Genomic DNA, 15,859 nt, shown 5'->3' with positions numbered 1-15,859 from the left:
CTGGGTTTTTGGTATTTGCACCTCCTTGCCCTACTCTCCATGAGTTTGCCCTCCACTTGGAGAATACAGTAAACTTTCTGGCATGGAAGGGGGCAGATGGGAGACCCCGGCGCACTCGGGAAGCTGACAGAGAGAATGCTTCATCCATTTTAGCACCTTCCCCACCAGTAGGATTGGAACTGAGTGCGACAGCAAGGTTCCCAGGATGAGAAATCATGGTTGCAGATTCAATCCCCCAGCTCACATTGCAAAAATCACTCATTTGACAAGCAAAAGCCAACACTTAGGGACACCTGGGTGCTTGGTAGGCTACGTGTGTCCAACCAAGCCTCTGCCCTGCGACTTGGAGCTCCCAGTAGTTCCAGTTGAGCTGTGTTCAGAGACAGGTAACAACAAGCTGCTCGCTAACATCGTGTTAGTTATTAAAAGGCATGACATTAGCCCAAAGTACATGAGAAACCATTCCCAGATCACCAGACCAGCCTGAGAAGCACTGAAGTACACTGGCTTTTTATTCCATGCATTGTTTGCTTTGATAGTCATTCTTGTTTCCATCACTGTACACTGTTCAATACAAAAAAAAAAAAAAATCAAGTTTGTATCAGGAATCCGCAGAGTAGGGAGGAGAGAGATGAACACTACTGGACAGGGCCAAGATGAAATGGTTACTTAACACGACAGTGAGGAAGGCAACAATCAGCTCTGGGAGAGAATCTAGGCTAGTGTTCAGGAGCTGTCAGCAGCCGTGAGAACTGGATCAGGGTAGTCAGGATGCTGAAAAGGGAACCCACAGTTTACTTCTGTCCTGAAATGCAGTGTTACTGCGAGGAGGAAGCAGGTCAATTTACGCCTCTCAGCCCCATACCCTGCTAGGAAAGAAAGTGCGAGGAACCACAGCAGAGGCGCCCACACAGCAACGTGGAGATCACATCTGTGCAATTCTAGGTAGGTTTCACTAAGGACAATGCCTGTATAACCCCTGCAGAACTGACAGCAACTGTCCCAGGAACACAGGGGGCTGCTGAGCCACCCCTGCCCACACACAGCTAAGGACACAAGATGTGTGTGCAGGGGGAGGCTGGGATTACATCTCCACGGGTAAAGGGTTATGCGTTTAGGCAAGGGGGAGCAGCCCTAGTGGCAGTCCCAAAGGGACGCTGCATAGTAGGCAGCAGTTAGGAGGAGCGACGCTGGACTGTAACAGTGCAATGACCCAGGCATGTAAAGAAACTAGAGCTAAGTGTGGCAGCAGACAACCTGAAGGGTTCAACTCTGCTTTTCCAGGCTGCAGAATGGGCCAGCGTGTCCCCAGGCAAGGATGGGGAGGAATCAGCACACACCTGGGACAGCTGGCCCAGAAGGGTCCCAAAATACCACACATCAAAGCTTCTATGCTTCTCTGCAAGCCCAGAGCAGCTTCATCACATGGTGGAGGAGCTCTAAGCAGACCACAGCTACCAAAACCCCTCTGGGATCTTTTTGTTAGGGACTGAATCATCACAGACTGAAGTCCCTGCACAGAGACTCTGACAGGCCTGGGCCAGAGACAGCTCTGCTTTGGGCCTGTTGTTCTAGGGCTGCCCTAGGACACCAGTGCTGCCCACAGGCAGTGGGCACCGCAGGGCCATGGACTGGGTTGACATCACACTGCCCTCAGGCAACAAACAGCCCTGCCTGTTGCAGCTCAGGAAGCCTGCCAGATCTGAGTGGCAGAGTCTCTCTCCAGGGGCGTAAGGCCTAGCATCCTCTGCTAGGGGGGGGGGGGAGGGGGGGCATTTGATGGTAGTTCTCAACCTCTATGCAATAGTTTGGTCTTCCTCTTTGTGTGCGTATGTTACACGCACACAGTTCTCCACTGCTAAATGCCTGCACCCCAGCCTCCAGCCTCCTGAGTAACCATCTGCACCAACTCTTCCACACCAAAACCCCTCTCACATCATGACAGCAAAGCCATCTTTGGCCCTGCCACCTCCTCCTGCCACTGGCCAAGAGACAGAGAACATTTGGGAGGAGGAATGAGGGGTGGGAAGAGAGAGGAAACAAGAAACAAGACAGAAAAGAGCTTCTCTCCCCTCTGCATTCTGCCTCCACCCAGAGCTGAGTATTGCTGCTGCAGGCAGGGGTGAGCTGGTCACTCCCTCTCCTCTCCAGCAGCCTGTTTGGTCCTCCACAGGTGATCCACCATGTGGATCCACTGCTGGCCACCGCTGATCTCGTACCCGCTGCCCGGAGCAATTGCCTTCCTCTCCGCTTGTCCTTTTGGATGCTCTTGCCAGGGGATCTTGTGAGAGTTATTCACTTTGTGATCAATTCAAAAGCCACTCGCTCCCTGATCACCATTCCCCACCAGCTCAGGGGCTGCCAACTCTACCAGCAACACGAGCAAATTGCCGCATCGACCACGAGGAGTATCACATGGCCCAGGGAGCTGACTGCATCCATCCCTCTCAGACCAGCCTTGACAGGTTCTCTGCCCCAGTATAACAGCATCCTTGGAAATCACAAGAGGCAGCAGCTACTGACAGCCACTGAGACCAGCTCTGCTCCCATCCCCCCCAGCGACCAGGGAGAAGGTAACATCACACAAACAGATTACAATTGTGCTAGCGGTGAAGCCAACCTTCTGATCGACAGAAATGATAATAAATAATAAAATAACATCATAACTTAAGATCTGTGTGTAGTCCAGCTACAAAAATTTAAAAATATGGGATAATTTAACTCATACAATACTGCTCTCTGTATAAGTAAGACATTTTCCTTCATTTTGCCATGAGGCTATAAATTACCACAGTTAAATTCAAAACAATATTTTAACATAAAATGTAAACAAACAAAGCAACAGAAGTACCTGTCCATGGTCCATTCCTGCCGTTCATCTCAGGCTGGTGTGCCGGTCTGCAGAGCAGCACCCAGCAGTGCGGCCGTGTGCCAAGCACATGTGGCACAGCCGCGCCAGCCAGCACGCTAGGAAGGGCAGAGTGAAAGCTCTTGCAGGGGGACATCAACTGGAGGGGCGGGGGGGCGGGGGGAGGAACGCACTCTATCGTTTTGTTCTCTTTAAATATTGATTTAGAAGAGTAGTGTTTGAAGGGAAGGCACTATGAGTTCTATCAGAAAACAAATTTGTCTCATCTGCCAATGCCTCGGCCTGTCACATACCAGTACTATCCTCATTTTCACCTGCAGAGTTTCAGCTTGAAGGAGAAACAGAGGCCTCAGGGTACACCTGAGACACAGCTGTGCCACAGCCACCATCAAGACTCCCTGTGCAACCTGTTTTCCACAAAGCCTGACATGAAGGGCAGGCAGCTGTTAATGCTTTCAAGAATGTACAGTGAATAAGGAGACAGAGCAGGGCTGATGCTCTTATCTAGGCCAGTGATTCCCAGTCTTCCCCCTCAACACACAGCTCTCTGCTGGTTATCGATGCTGTTGTAGGTGAGAGACTGCTTCTCCAAGTCCAGTACAGGCATCTCCAGTTTCCTCCCCAGAAGAGTGCTCAGGCTCTGCAGAATGTGCTTTCCACGGTTTCCAAGTTCTTGCTTTTCCAGCACTGATTTGATTGATTCCTTTGACTGACTGAAACAGACAGGAGGTAAGAGGAGGAAGTAAACTGGGAAATGGCACACTGCATCTGAAAGAGGTTTCCCTGCTCAACTGGAGAGCAACACTGCCAGAGTGAAGCAAGGATGATGTTAAGAAGTGCTCTTATACCAATTCTCGAAAGGACGAGGTTAGAATACATTTGCAGGATCTCACAACAAAATGCTGATTAAAAAAAGAAACTAAAAATCCTTAAAATAAAACCCACTATTACATTCCTGGGGATGTATTGACTCAGAAGACCCTGGATGTTAGCACCTCGGTACCAATTTTCTCCAGGAACATGTCCACCTTCTGATTAAAAATGACCCAGCTGGTTATACTGAATACGCTTTGTTCACAGGTTACCCTATAGTAACGTCTTTTTATGCTTCCTCATTTGATAAGACTGAGTGGTTTAGTTTTCTTGATCTGTTCTCCAATCTTCAGGGCCACAAGGCCTGGTCCCCTGTGAAAGCAGCAAGAGAATCCCCCCGCGTTTGTCCACAAAGCTGTCCAGGCAGGACTCCCAGGATGTTTCTCTGTAATGTGCTTGCTTTCTGAACTTTTTTTTTGCAACAAGTCTGTGTGTCTATAAATACAATCCACTCTTTACAGTAAAAAGTGTTAAAATGTCAAAAAAATAAATATCCATGTTACAGTAACTAGATTATTCAATAAAATACATCCCTGCCATTCTTGATTGAAATGCTCAAAGAGAATTAATTTCATTTGGACATTTTCCAGAGATTCGGGTTATTGCAAATCACTCCTGGGGTGGGAAGGAGAAGCATCTTCTCTTCCTGTAAAGTGTGATGAAGGGGAATGAAGTGGAATCTCAGGGAAATCAAAATGCCAGTATCAGGAAGCTTTGGGGGAGATCTGTATTACCAAGTAGCAGAGCTGCAGGGCTTATTGGTCCTGACCGTGGCATCAGAACACTCCCCTTCAGAAGAGTCACAGTCTGATTCTCCAAACTGTGCTGGGTTCTGCAAAGCAAAAGGAAAGGGGAAGACTTGAGCAACATTCCTGCACTGTGGATCAACCATACCATCCCAATCTCTAACAGCAGACAGGCAAAGGTCACCACCAGCAGAGAAAGAAAGACTGGCAGCACACAAGAGATAGCAACAACACACAATCGCCCTACTAAAGGTCACTTGTCTCCCCTCAACGAGAGGACAGCAGAAAAATATCTGGTCGGAGCACCATCAAACCCAGACAGAGTTATGAGAAGATGGTGCAGCAGGCTCTGCCCTACCCCTCCCAAACACTTGAAAGACAGTAAAAGGAAGAAAATCATTCTAGCTTCGTCAGCAAGGCTGCCAATGGATAAGTTTGAGGCAGGCAGTTTATATCCCTTCCGTTTCATTATCTACTTTATGTGCTATTATTTATCCCACTTAATGCAACTGCAAATCCGATGGCCTCCCAGTATCACACTCATCTTGACCGGCAAATTATGTTCAGCTTTGTGCTACTTTCCTGTCCACCCATCTGGCCAAGTATGAGAAAGACCGGGTATTTAAGTAGTTGCTTTGCTGTAGTACATCTACCACAGCATTTCCTAGGCAGTCATCCAACTTTCTGACCCTTGGATTCCTTTCCATAACATTTTTTTTTTTTTTTTACTCAATAGAAGGAAGAGGGGATTGCTAAACTTACAACTCACCTCACAGCTGTGTTCATCTGCACAAAGTTTGCCCAGAGACATCTGAGTCTTGACTCTCCGCACAGCACACTCTTTGTCTGAAAGCCCATCAGACTGGGTGGAGATTTCAATGGGGATCTCTGGAGTCTGGGACAACATGTCCTCCAGCTTCTCAGCCAGCTCATCTTCCAGCTTGGTGGCCAGCTCATCTGGGCTGTTCGAATGATCACTTGTGTTCCCCTCCTCTCCATCTGACACAGAGAAGTTCTCCGAGCTGAAGGTTGAGTAGGACTGGCAGCTACTGATGCAGCGGTGAGGTCTGCAAACCAGGAGAATAGTTCAGCTTGTATCACAGTGCCTCTGAATGCAGAGGAAAAGCAATTTCCTGGGTACTGTGTTCAGCTACCCTGCTACAACTGGCCTCAATAGATCCCACTCCTGGTGCCCACTCAGCCCTGGGTGAGCCTGTCCCCAGGAGCTCACTTCCAGCTAGAAAAGTTACAGCTTCTCAGTGGACAGGTTTCTGTACACGCTCTCACTGCACAGAGTAAGAACGAGCTGGCGAGCCAGCACAGCCTTACAGTTCGAACATAAGGAACTCTGTTTCTCATGTGTAGCAAGGGTACAAAGCAGCTTTCTTTCGAGACATATATCACAATCAAAACCCTCACAACATTAGTAGTGCAGTGAATGCAGAGTGGCTGCTACATGGCTGCTACACAGGTTCCCCTGGCAAACCTCTCATCTTCCTTTCTGAAGCATGCAATGCAGAGCAGATTTTTGCACCTGTACTTTTAACTGGCATCTTCAGCACAAGAATATGGCTTGCTCATTGTAACAGGCAGCCCAGGCTGTTCAATCCTGTTCTCCCTAGCAGATACCACTCCGGCACAGTGCACTCAATACTGCCTGGTTGCTTCTCCACACTGGGCTAAGGGGTTGATCCTTCCAAAAATGTCTTTGAGCAAACAGGTCCTATCCCGAGAAAAGGCTTTACACCAACTCTCCAAGAGCCTCTTCCCACCCTAACAACACATCTCCAGCTGAGTCATAACTGATCTGCAAGGCTGGCAGCAAGAGCTCTGTAAAGTGTTGGGCTGCTTTTTACATCTTGGAGCTATGGAAATCGATCACCTTTTGAATGATTTAGTTCAAGATCTGCATCTTTAAATTCATCTGTTCTTACATGGTCTTGTCTGTTACATGTTCATATTAGCTGATCTGCCCTGGAGCATGTTTTTCTTTAACAGTCCTTTTTCCTAAAGAAAGGCTGTACCGTAGGGTTCAAGCTCATTCAGCTGGGAATAGCTGCGTCACCTGGCAGTTATCCCAACTGAATTAATATATAAGCTCACAGTTACTTGAATGTGGAAATCGCCTCATGCCAGGATTTAACAGTAATGGTACAAAATATCAGTTGACTGAACATGCCAGGAGACCCATAACAGGTCATCACATTGAATTCAGGAAAGGTAATTTGTCTTCCAAGTTAATAAATCACAGAAGCAGCAACAATCACACAAGAACCGTATGAGTCAGAAAACTCATCTAGCCCAGCGTTCTGTCTCCAGCTCTAGGTGGGAAGAAATAACCTGGGAAAAGTATGAGAAGGGGGTGTGCAGACAGAGCCTGCTTTCTCCTGGCATATCTTCCTGGTTTGTACCATTCAGCAAATCAGACTTCCGAACTGAAGATGAAACCTGGATGGCAGTGCTTAACAGCCACTGATAGATCTATACGCCATAAATTTAACACTTATGACTTGTTTATGTTTTGATTTCCATTGCATACCTTGACAATGAGCTCCACATCTGAAAGTGTTTTGGATGGAAAAAGCACTTCCTTTTGTTCATTTTAAACCCTCTGTTTGCTTCACTACGTGTTCCTAACATGAATGTAAGGAATCATTCCTTGTCTATTTTCTCCACATAAATTACAATTTCATGCACCTCCAGGATCGCCTCTCCTCCTGCTAGACAAACATTCCTCATGCATTTAATCTCTTCTTCTATGGAAATTATCTCTAACCACTCTTGTCACACTTCTCAGTACCTTTTCAAATTTTACCATGGTCTTTGAGATGGAGCAATGAAGGTGGCATTTAGGATTCAAGCTGCAGGTGTTCTGTGGATGTATACAACAGCAGGCAAGCTTTTATTTTCTTCTCTGCTCCTTTCCTAACAACCCTTAACCTATTTGCCCACTGAATCACTTCTGCACTTCAAGCAGCTGCTTTCATAAAGCTACTGCACCAATGCCATGATCTCTTTCCTGGGCACAGGACTGTCAAGCCCGCTATTACATATGCTTAGGTAGGAACGCCCCCTCAAGTCTCATATTTTACAGGCAACACCACCAAATTTGATCTGCTGTTTTGTCACCTAGCTCTTCACTCCTACTTGAATTCAACTACAAAGATGCTGGAGCCAGCCCCACTGCAGCAACAGTTAATAAACAACATTTGAAAGAGTTCACAAAGGGTTCCAACATCCAGTAAGTCTGATTCTGGTGAAACAGACGCAGCAGCTTAATTTTTATAGGCTGAATAATGTTACCAAGTGTGATCAAGTTATGCTACAAACAGCCTGCAGCAGAAGAGCTGTGCTGGAGAAAATATCTCAGAACAGGCTGAAAACAGTGAATGAGCATGGACATCACTGAGGGCAGATGGGACACACTGTATGTGATTCTTTTGCCAGCACCTTCCACAGTTTCAGTGCTGGTATGCAGCTGCTATGACAGTTCTCCAGAGTTTTGTCCCACCAAAGAGAGATTAGAGTGAATTCACCTTTTACCTTTGTCTACGAGGAAACTCCACTTCACTGTCTACTTCGCCCTCTTCCTCTTCTGAAGAGTCATCACCGCTCTGGCAAAAAACAAGGACAAGAATATCACATTTGAGAAAGAACAAACATGCAGCTACATGGTTGCCCCTTGGTCCTCCAGGACAAAGTCACTACGTCAACCGGCTGCAACAATCTAGACAAGCAAAGAACTTGTGTATGGGTAAAAACTGACTCAGACATCTTCTTACCAGGAGATTATTTCAGACAGTCTTAATGCTGCCATTTCTGAATTTGGAGTGATTGACTTTGAAATACAGTGGAGTACTTTAGCAGGCAATGAGTACATAACGTTCTGGATTTTTACAGAAGCAAATCAAGTAATTAGTATCACACTAAAATCCACATAAATTATTGAGCTGATCTGGCACTCCTGGCTTTATGACTTCGACCCTCTTCTGTATGAGCCCATCACAGAACAGGATGGGGATGACACAGCCTTTGCTGGTGGGTTTCACCAACTCGGAAAACTTGAGTTTTGTTCCGTTCTCTACCTCAGTAAGCACAGAGCCTTTTATTCTCCTTTTCCCATCCAAATCCGCCACCTGCACTCTTGGTTTTTACAGCCTCCTTCTATCCTATCCAACCTGCCAACCCCTGGTTCAGACTCAGCCTCCATCTCATCCCATCCCCTTGTATTACAAGGTCCTCCTCCTCCCTTCATTCTGGGCCAAATCACACTCTTGGTCTGGTAGTCATCCTCTTTTCCTTCACTTTTCCACTCAGGCCCAGTTTTCCTGCTCTTTGAACTCCATTCAGACTGGTTCCTACTTCTCTCACCACCTGGATGGAAGCAGGAGGAATGAAGAACTGTTTCTGTACAACTGTGCCATAACATCTTTTTGACTCTTGCAAAATCTTCACAAAATACATGAGAACTACGACATTTGGTCAAGGGGGACAGTTTCTGGCAGGTCCAGCAAAAGGCATGTCCCCAAGACCATAGCAAATGTTGAATTTCCGAGGCACAGCGGCGCTACAGATGCTCAATGAAACTGGTACATGATACTTAACATCACCAAAAGAATGCATTTACCCCTTCCTTTGTTTTGAGAAAGGCTTGAAAACACTGAGACTGTTTCAACAACAAAAATTCAGTAGACCAAGTTTCAGCTCAAACAAAAACTGGCTAAATTGCAAGTAAAAGAACTAGGCCCTATCAAAACCACATTTGACAGCCCTCATTATTATCAGTATGCTCTGATATGCCTACAGTACTTCTCAACAAAACTGACTTTAAAAGTGTGTCCAGATCACAAAGCAAAGTTCAGATGGGCATGATCTGTCTCTTCAAGATAAAGCTGTGCATGTAACTCTACTGCTATGTGCACAGGAAACATGGCTTTACTACTATTCTGTATACAGACACTAGCCTATGCTATACACCTTCTTTTGGCAGAGAGAGAAAAGAGGAGAAAGCTTTGGTTTTTTTCAAATCACTATGCTTTGTCCTTACCTTTTGAAGTGGTCTTGCTTTGCAAGGTAGCACTGAGGAAGCCATGTGCTGGGGAGTGCCTAGGGCGGACGCTGACTTACAGTTGCTGAAGCCCTCTTCCTCCATCTTCTCAATGAACTGCGCATTTTCATATAGGGAAACAGGCGTTGGTGATTGAGAATGGCTCATCCTTGTTTCAACAGATGACATCTGTACCTGACCACTGTCCTCTTCCCTGCACTGAAGACAGGAATTATATGGATCTGTTTTGCAACACTCCCAATGATCAGCTTTGCTTTCGTTGCTCTCCAGATTCCTTCGGCAATCTGCTTCCATGGCAGCGGAGATGAGATCGGGGCTGGAACCAGACATCCGTCTTTGCGCGTGGTTACTGAGAGGGCTCCGCAGCGCTGCTGCAGGGCCAAAGTACCTTAAGTTGTTTGCGCAGTTGGCAATATCTTGTCCATGGGCATGAAGCCGTGAGTGATGGCCATGGGGATGGCTGTGGCCCTGTTGCTGCGGTAGGCCGGGATGATGAGAATGATTATGAGGTGGAGGTGGGGGTGCATCATCTTGCACTGGCTGGTTTTTCAAGATCCCTGCAAAATCATTGTAGCTGCCTTTGCTGTTCCCTCGGCGGTGACGTGGCTTACTGCGGTACCGGCTTTTGCCACTCAGTGTTGACATTTTGGGACTTCCTGAGACTGGTGAGCCATTGGATGCTGCTTCTGTGCTGGGTATGCCCTCTGACTTCAGTAGATCTGGCCTGAGAGACAGTCAGCAGAAGTTACACATTAAACCACAAACTAAGAAATTACATCGGCTCAGAGCCAGGATGAAGAGGCAGCTGTAGCCATAAGCACACTTTGCTTTCTAAAATCTACAGGCTTCCCTCCCCTTCAGCTGTTTGACTTCTGCATTTAGTTTCCTTTGACTCTCTCCACTCAATGTCCTTTCTGTTCAGCCCATCATGCTCTACACTCCCTTCTTGCTGCTTTTTCCAGTATCTGCCATGTACTCTGCTTTTTCCACTCTTATTTTGATGTTCTGCTCCCAAAATAACTCTCTCCTAAGACCTTGGTGTAGGGCATGTCTCTTACTATGTGCATATACAATGCTCAGCACAATAGGGTCCCGATCTGCTGATGGTTATCAGCCTGCTCATTTCAGAAGCACATGTGAATATGAATTCAGAAGTGATTATTCACTGTTAATCAGGACTCTCTAACTCCTGGAAATCCAAGAAAAGGGAAGAATAAAATAGACAGCTCCTATGAAAAAAAAAACCTCCCACTTTCTGAAAGTCATGCAGAAGAGAAATAACTGAAAGGAGTGTATGAATTCCCAAATCTCAAGTCCCAATTTAATTCTTCAACAATTAATCCATCCTCCCTGAGGGCTGGCTGATTTCCACAGTCCCTCAGCCTGCTTATTACCATTAAAGTCAAGGATGATCTAACTGCTCTTTGCTTGGACAGTTAGGAATTCGAGACAACACATTAGATACCTCCTGTCAAAGCACCATCATCCTTGAAAAAATCATATGGACCAAATGGTTCCAGAGAGCTGCCCAGGTACAAGGGACGGCAGGATTCATCCCTTTTACCTTAAGATACTTAAACAACGGAGGTTCTGAGGATCACACCAGGCCCAAGAGTGAACACCCCTTTGGCCTGTCCTGTGTTGTCATCAGACTCAAAGGGAAGTAAGATGCCTGCTCATCTCAATGGGGATCTACTAGTGGTTCCTGGCACAGAACTAGGTTGTTACTTCTTACCGTTTAGTCTGGCTGCCTGGTTTATGGGAGACCCCTTTCCTCTTCATCAGCTTTTCCACTGTGTTGGGGTGGATTATTGGTCTGACTGGGTGGCGTTTGTAAGTGCCAGGGTATTTCTTTTCCACTGCTTGTTCCCTCCTGAAACATTGGGGAAGAAAGAAAAAAACCCAACAGATCAGTTCTCTCTTTATCCAACCGCAGCTCCTGCTGGACAGAAACACAGCTCCACTGCAAGCACACTGCATGCCTGTTTCTCAGCTATGGCTGGGTGCAACACAACATGCTGTTCTGGGAAAGGACATACTCATTTTCTAAATTCCCTCTGCAGAGATCAGGCAGTTGGAACAGGGCCCTGGCGCACAGTCCAGAAACAGCACTGCTTTTCTCTTTACAAAGGGGCCAAAGGATGCCAACACCAAATGGGAAAGGTGCCTTTCTCCCAGTCAAGTAAACACTGGGTAAAGATACGTGCACTAAGTGGTCTGCAGTAATCTACTCTTAAGGGGCCTCTCTCTGCTTGCCAGCTCTTTCTTTACCCTGTAAGTTTGTCAGAGGACACTAAATCTACAAGTACCACTATGCAGTTCAGAAATTAAGCATTGGGTTTTTTTCTCCTGTATGCATATTGCCACACGCATGGCATGCCATTATGCCCAGAGATACATACTTTATGAGCTCCTTCTCACGGACCTCCAGCTGCAGCATAATAGCACTGAGCTCCATGTATAAGTTATTGGCTCGCTCCAGCTTCCTCTCATAGTGTTCACGGATATCTAATGCATGTCTGAAAAACAGAAAAATCGTTATTACACAATCTGATGTCCATGGACCAAGAGAGAATAAGGAAAAGTACAGGAGCTTTAGGAAAAGGCTTTCTAAAAGTCAAATTTGCCAGCTGTATTGCACTGAACCCCAGACAGAGCTAATAGTGAATGACGATTAAGAGCTTGATACAGCAATGAATCCTGATATGATTTAGAAAGTGTTTAACAGTCCTGAAAGAGTGGCAACGCTTCTCACTAGAGAAGCTGCAAATGCCTCACATGCATCCACAAGCCCTTTGGCCTAGCCCTGATCATCCTGTTTGCACAGAGAAGGGGCTAAGTCAGCTTCTAAAGAAACAGGGAAAGAAGTCATCTGTATTTCATAAAAAGCAATATGCCCCTACAGCTACAGTATAGTTGCAGAAGACATCTTGAACCACAGCTGAAAGATGTGATCATCAAAAGCTCCCTAGGGCTAGGGGAACACTGATCAACAACTACATCAAACTGGCTGAACAAGGTTTGCTTTGGTTTCTCAGGTTTGGCATAAAACTGCTACTTGGTGTTTTATGTTTCTCTGTCGTAACTGTATTTGCAAATTTTTATCACAGAAGGTAACACCTTCCTTTCTTAAATAAACATTCTGCTTTCATTTTTAAGTTGGTCTAATGTTCAAAATGCATTTCAGTGGGCTGATAAATTGGAGTGTGTTCACTTCTCTGGAAAGAAATAATCCAAAGAAAGTATCAGGGCAGAGAAAGCTCACAGCAAACTGCAAGATGCATTTTCCACTGAGATGGATGTACCTGCTTCAGTGCTGTCATCATAAACACCAAACCTCAGGCATAAATATTCCCTGGCAAACACACAAGCCTTTGCTCATCTTTCCTGGAGCAAACTGTTCAGACTGCCCAAGAGCAGGGACAGTTTCGACTGCTTCTCTCTGTCTCTCTAGCTTTCCATCAGCCAAGCGGTGCTCAAGGCCTAGGGCATGCCTGTGGGAACTTCAGTTTCTGGACTCACAAGGAATTTAGACTGCCTGAATTTATGCCATCAGGAATACCGAGTCCTGTTTTGGGGTCTTCAGTACAAGAGGAGCATGGAGACAGTCAGGGGCTGGAGCACATGCCCTGTGAAGAGAAGCTGAGGGAAGTGGGCTCATTTAGCTGTTGAAGAGAAGACTGGATGGGAAAAGTGAGCAGTAAACATAAAAGACTGTCAACAGACCTCAGCTCTTCTCTTCGACGACGAATCAATTCTTCATCTAGCCGGTGGATACAAGTTCCTTCACTTTTAATTTTCTCAAAATGTTTCTTCACTTCTTCTCTCCATTCAGCCTAGGGAAGCAATTTACTTTCACATATTTACAAAGTATTGGGATCCCTGGTTGCACCAAAGAAAAACTCTTAGGCAACATTCTTTGTGCCTGCAGAGAATTACAGGTTTGGGTTGAAAATATGTTTCTGTTAGCTGAATTATTTTGGGTAACAACATTGCAGCATGTTTAGTTTCAGCATTTTCAAATGGTATTTCCAATTCTGTGCTCCAATTAGATAATTTAGAACATATCTGCATTTTCTAAAAAATATTTTTAAAAATTCCTAAAGCTCTTTTCATCCTAAGACAACATTTTCTTCCCTTTTGGCATTTAAAGTGAACAGAAAGGCTTATGATTTGGAAACCTATATTCATGACAACGATGACTGTCACTAGGCTGATACTAACTCTTTTTGCCCCCTGAAGCCCTGTTTCTTGCAGTTTTAATAAATGCACCCGCTTCCTCACATACACCCCAACACCATATAGATCTTCTCTACTGGAGGCAAGGTTTCATTCTCATTCCCTCCTTGGGAGCAGACAATAGCTCGCTGGGTAGGACTCAGAGGAATCTCTGAGAACATACTTTTAGATCTTCCCTGAAAGCCCCAGAGTCCCTCCACTGCCCTGTAACAGCTCTTTGTCCCACTGGCTGCCCTGCTCATCTTCACTATAAATGCAGCAGTTCCTCTCTCAGCAGTCTCATGCTCTCCTGTACAACAGTACTGGGAGAACAGCTGGGAGCAGAACATCTGAAGTTAGCAGTCTCAGGGAGAAGCGAATGAGACAATGTTGAGTTTCTGACTAAAGTCAGCAGATGTCTCAGTTTGTGAAAGTTTGGGTAAAAGATTTTCAAATATCCATCAGTTTGCTTCTCTCCAAGAATCAAACTGAAATCATGGATCCAGACTTAGGCTGTACTCAATGCAGCCTCCGAAATCAGATCCTTGGAGCTAACTCTAGTACTCACAGGCTACAGCCATTCTCCAGTTACCTGTGATTTGAAATAGGTTTCCTGAGGAGTAGCCAGCACATCGGCAGATGCAATATCCAGGTGCATCAGCGTCTGCCGGAAGGAGGGACGATTCCGGGGCTTGCTCTGCCTGGAGCAAAACAGAAAAATACCCAAGCATGAGATGAGGTTAACATTGCTAAGCTACTCCTACCCTTCTGAAAGGGTTTCTCACTAGAACATATTCTCTGAATACTGTAGCTGACAGATTAGAGCAGAGGAGCTTTTTTGGTTTTCTCTTTTGCTGAATATGAGTTTATTGTGCTAGAGCTGTTTTGTATTCAGTTTTTGGTTTGTGAGGACTTATTCTGAAGAAACAAAAGAGATGAAAACCATTTAAAATAGGAAAATGTGATTACAAAGTGAAAGATAGGATACAAACTGAAACTGTTCCTAACTTGTTTGTCAAGAAGAAACAGATGTCAGTTCATTATCCCATTAATTTCCAAATTTTATAATGGGAATAATCAGTCTAGTAGAAATGATAATTTATATTCAACAGCACAGGGTGTCTGTAAACACCGTATGTATCTATGTTGCCACATAGTAAATGCCTGAGCCTACACAGTATTGTAATGCACTGAACATCTCCATAAGATCACATTCAAGTATAAAAACATTTATATCTTTGAGAAAAAGAGACAAGTGCTCGAGCTTCAGGACTGAACCCATCAGACTTGCTGCATGGATTCAGTGCTCAGGACAAGAAACAGCTTCTTCAGCACCTCTCCCCTACAAACCACCTACTTCCACTAGGTGGGGATACAAGTGTATGTACTTGATGTTCAGAGCTGCACAAACTGCTTCCTGCCTCTTGCAGCCATGCGTAGAAGCACAGCCAGGCAGAGCTCGTCTCAGCACAGATACTGCAACAGCACGACCTGCTGCAGCTCAGGGTCAGGGAGGTAAACAGCTACTTGAAAAGATCCACAGATGCTCTGGCCTGTTTTGCCCTTTGTGCCATCGAGAGGATGGCTGGTAAAACTCATCGAGTGGGAAAACGCTGGAAGATCACTTACACTCTGTGTCAAGATGCAATTACAAAGACAAAGCATTAATGCATAACCCAAGACAAAGAATTTCAACTCTAACCTGGCATGTGGAAGAAACTGAAAGCATTTTCCGTATCTATACCTGTAAAATCCTAGTTTCATACAGAAAGCTCAAATTTATCTTTGTCCAGTTCAAAAGCCAGTCACTTAACAAGGGGGTTTCAGAGTGAAAAATAATTTCCTTTCACTCTGGAGCCAGCCTCAAGAAGTTTTACCCCTACTTTCCTTCCAGCTCCTTTTCTCTTCGCACAGAGCTACCTTTTATCACCTACTTTGCTATAACAAAGCAACCACCTCTGTGAAGGCTACTGAAGATGACCTTCATGCTGCCTGCTCCTGATTCACAGTGGACAGGCAACTCATGGGTAACTGTCACCCTGCTGGGGCTCCCATCAAGCTCTACTCCCCCGCTTCTCTCCTATT

At 45.6% G+C, this 15,859-nt stretch overlaps 1 protein-coding gene across 7 annotated transcripts in view; it reads right to left on the bottom strand.

Annotated features, from left to right (window-relative positions):
* Positions 1-491: 491 nt before the first annotated feature.
* Positions 492-15,859, bottom strand: part of MAP3K13 (mitogen-activated protein kinase kinase kinase 13) — an 84,565-nt gene continuing 69,197 nt past the window's right edge. For 5 of the 7 annotated variants that reach the window (XM_075507603.1, XM_075507607.1, XM_075507609.1 and 2 more), the window contains 9 exons: positions 14,367-14,475; positions 13,283-13,392; positions 11,959-12,075; positions 11,292-11,429; positions 9,536-10,280; positions 8,032-8,102; positions 5,258-5,555; positions 4,477-4,574; positions 492-3,582 (listed from right to left, as the gene is read on the bottom strand). In XM_075507603.1, the coding sequence (XP_075363718.1) occupies positions 3,402-3,582; positions 4,477-4,574; positions 5,258-5,555; positions 8,032-8,102; positions 9,536-10,280; positions 11,292-11,429; positions 11,959-12,075; positions 13,283-13,392; positions 14,367-14,475 (1,867 nt within the window). In that variant the 3' untranslated portion in view covers positions 492-3,401. Of the gene's footprint in view, positions 4,575-5,257; positions 5,556-8,031; positions 8,103-9,535; positions 10,281-11,291; positions 11,430-11,958; positions 12,076-13,282; positions 13,393-14,366; positions 14,476-15,859 lie in introns of all 7 variants that reach the window. The other 2 variants (XM_075507606.1, XM_075507608.1) reach the window with 2 other exon arrangements.

Source organism: Mycteria americana, chromosome 7, assembly GCF_035582795.1.
Source record: "Mycteria americana isolate JAX WOST 10 ecotype Jacksonville Zoo and Gardens chromosome 7, USCA_MyAme_1.0, whole genome shotgun sequence".
NCBI lineage: Eukaryota > Metazoa > Chordata > Aves > Ciconiiformes > Ciconiidae > Mycteria > Mycteria americana.
The sequence above is the reverse complement of the archived record's forward strand: the minus strand, read 5'-3'. Positions and strand labels throughout refer to the sequence as shown.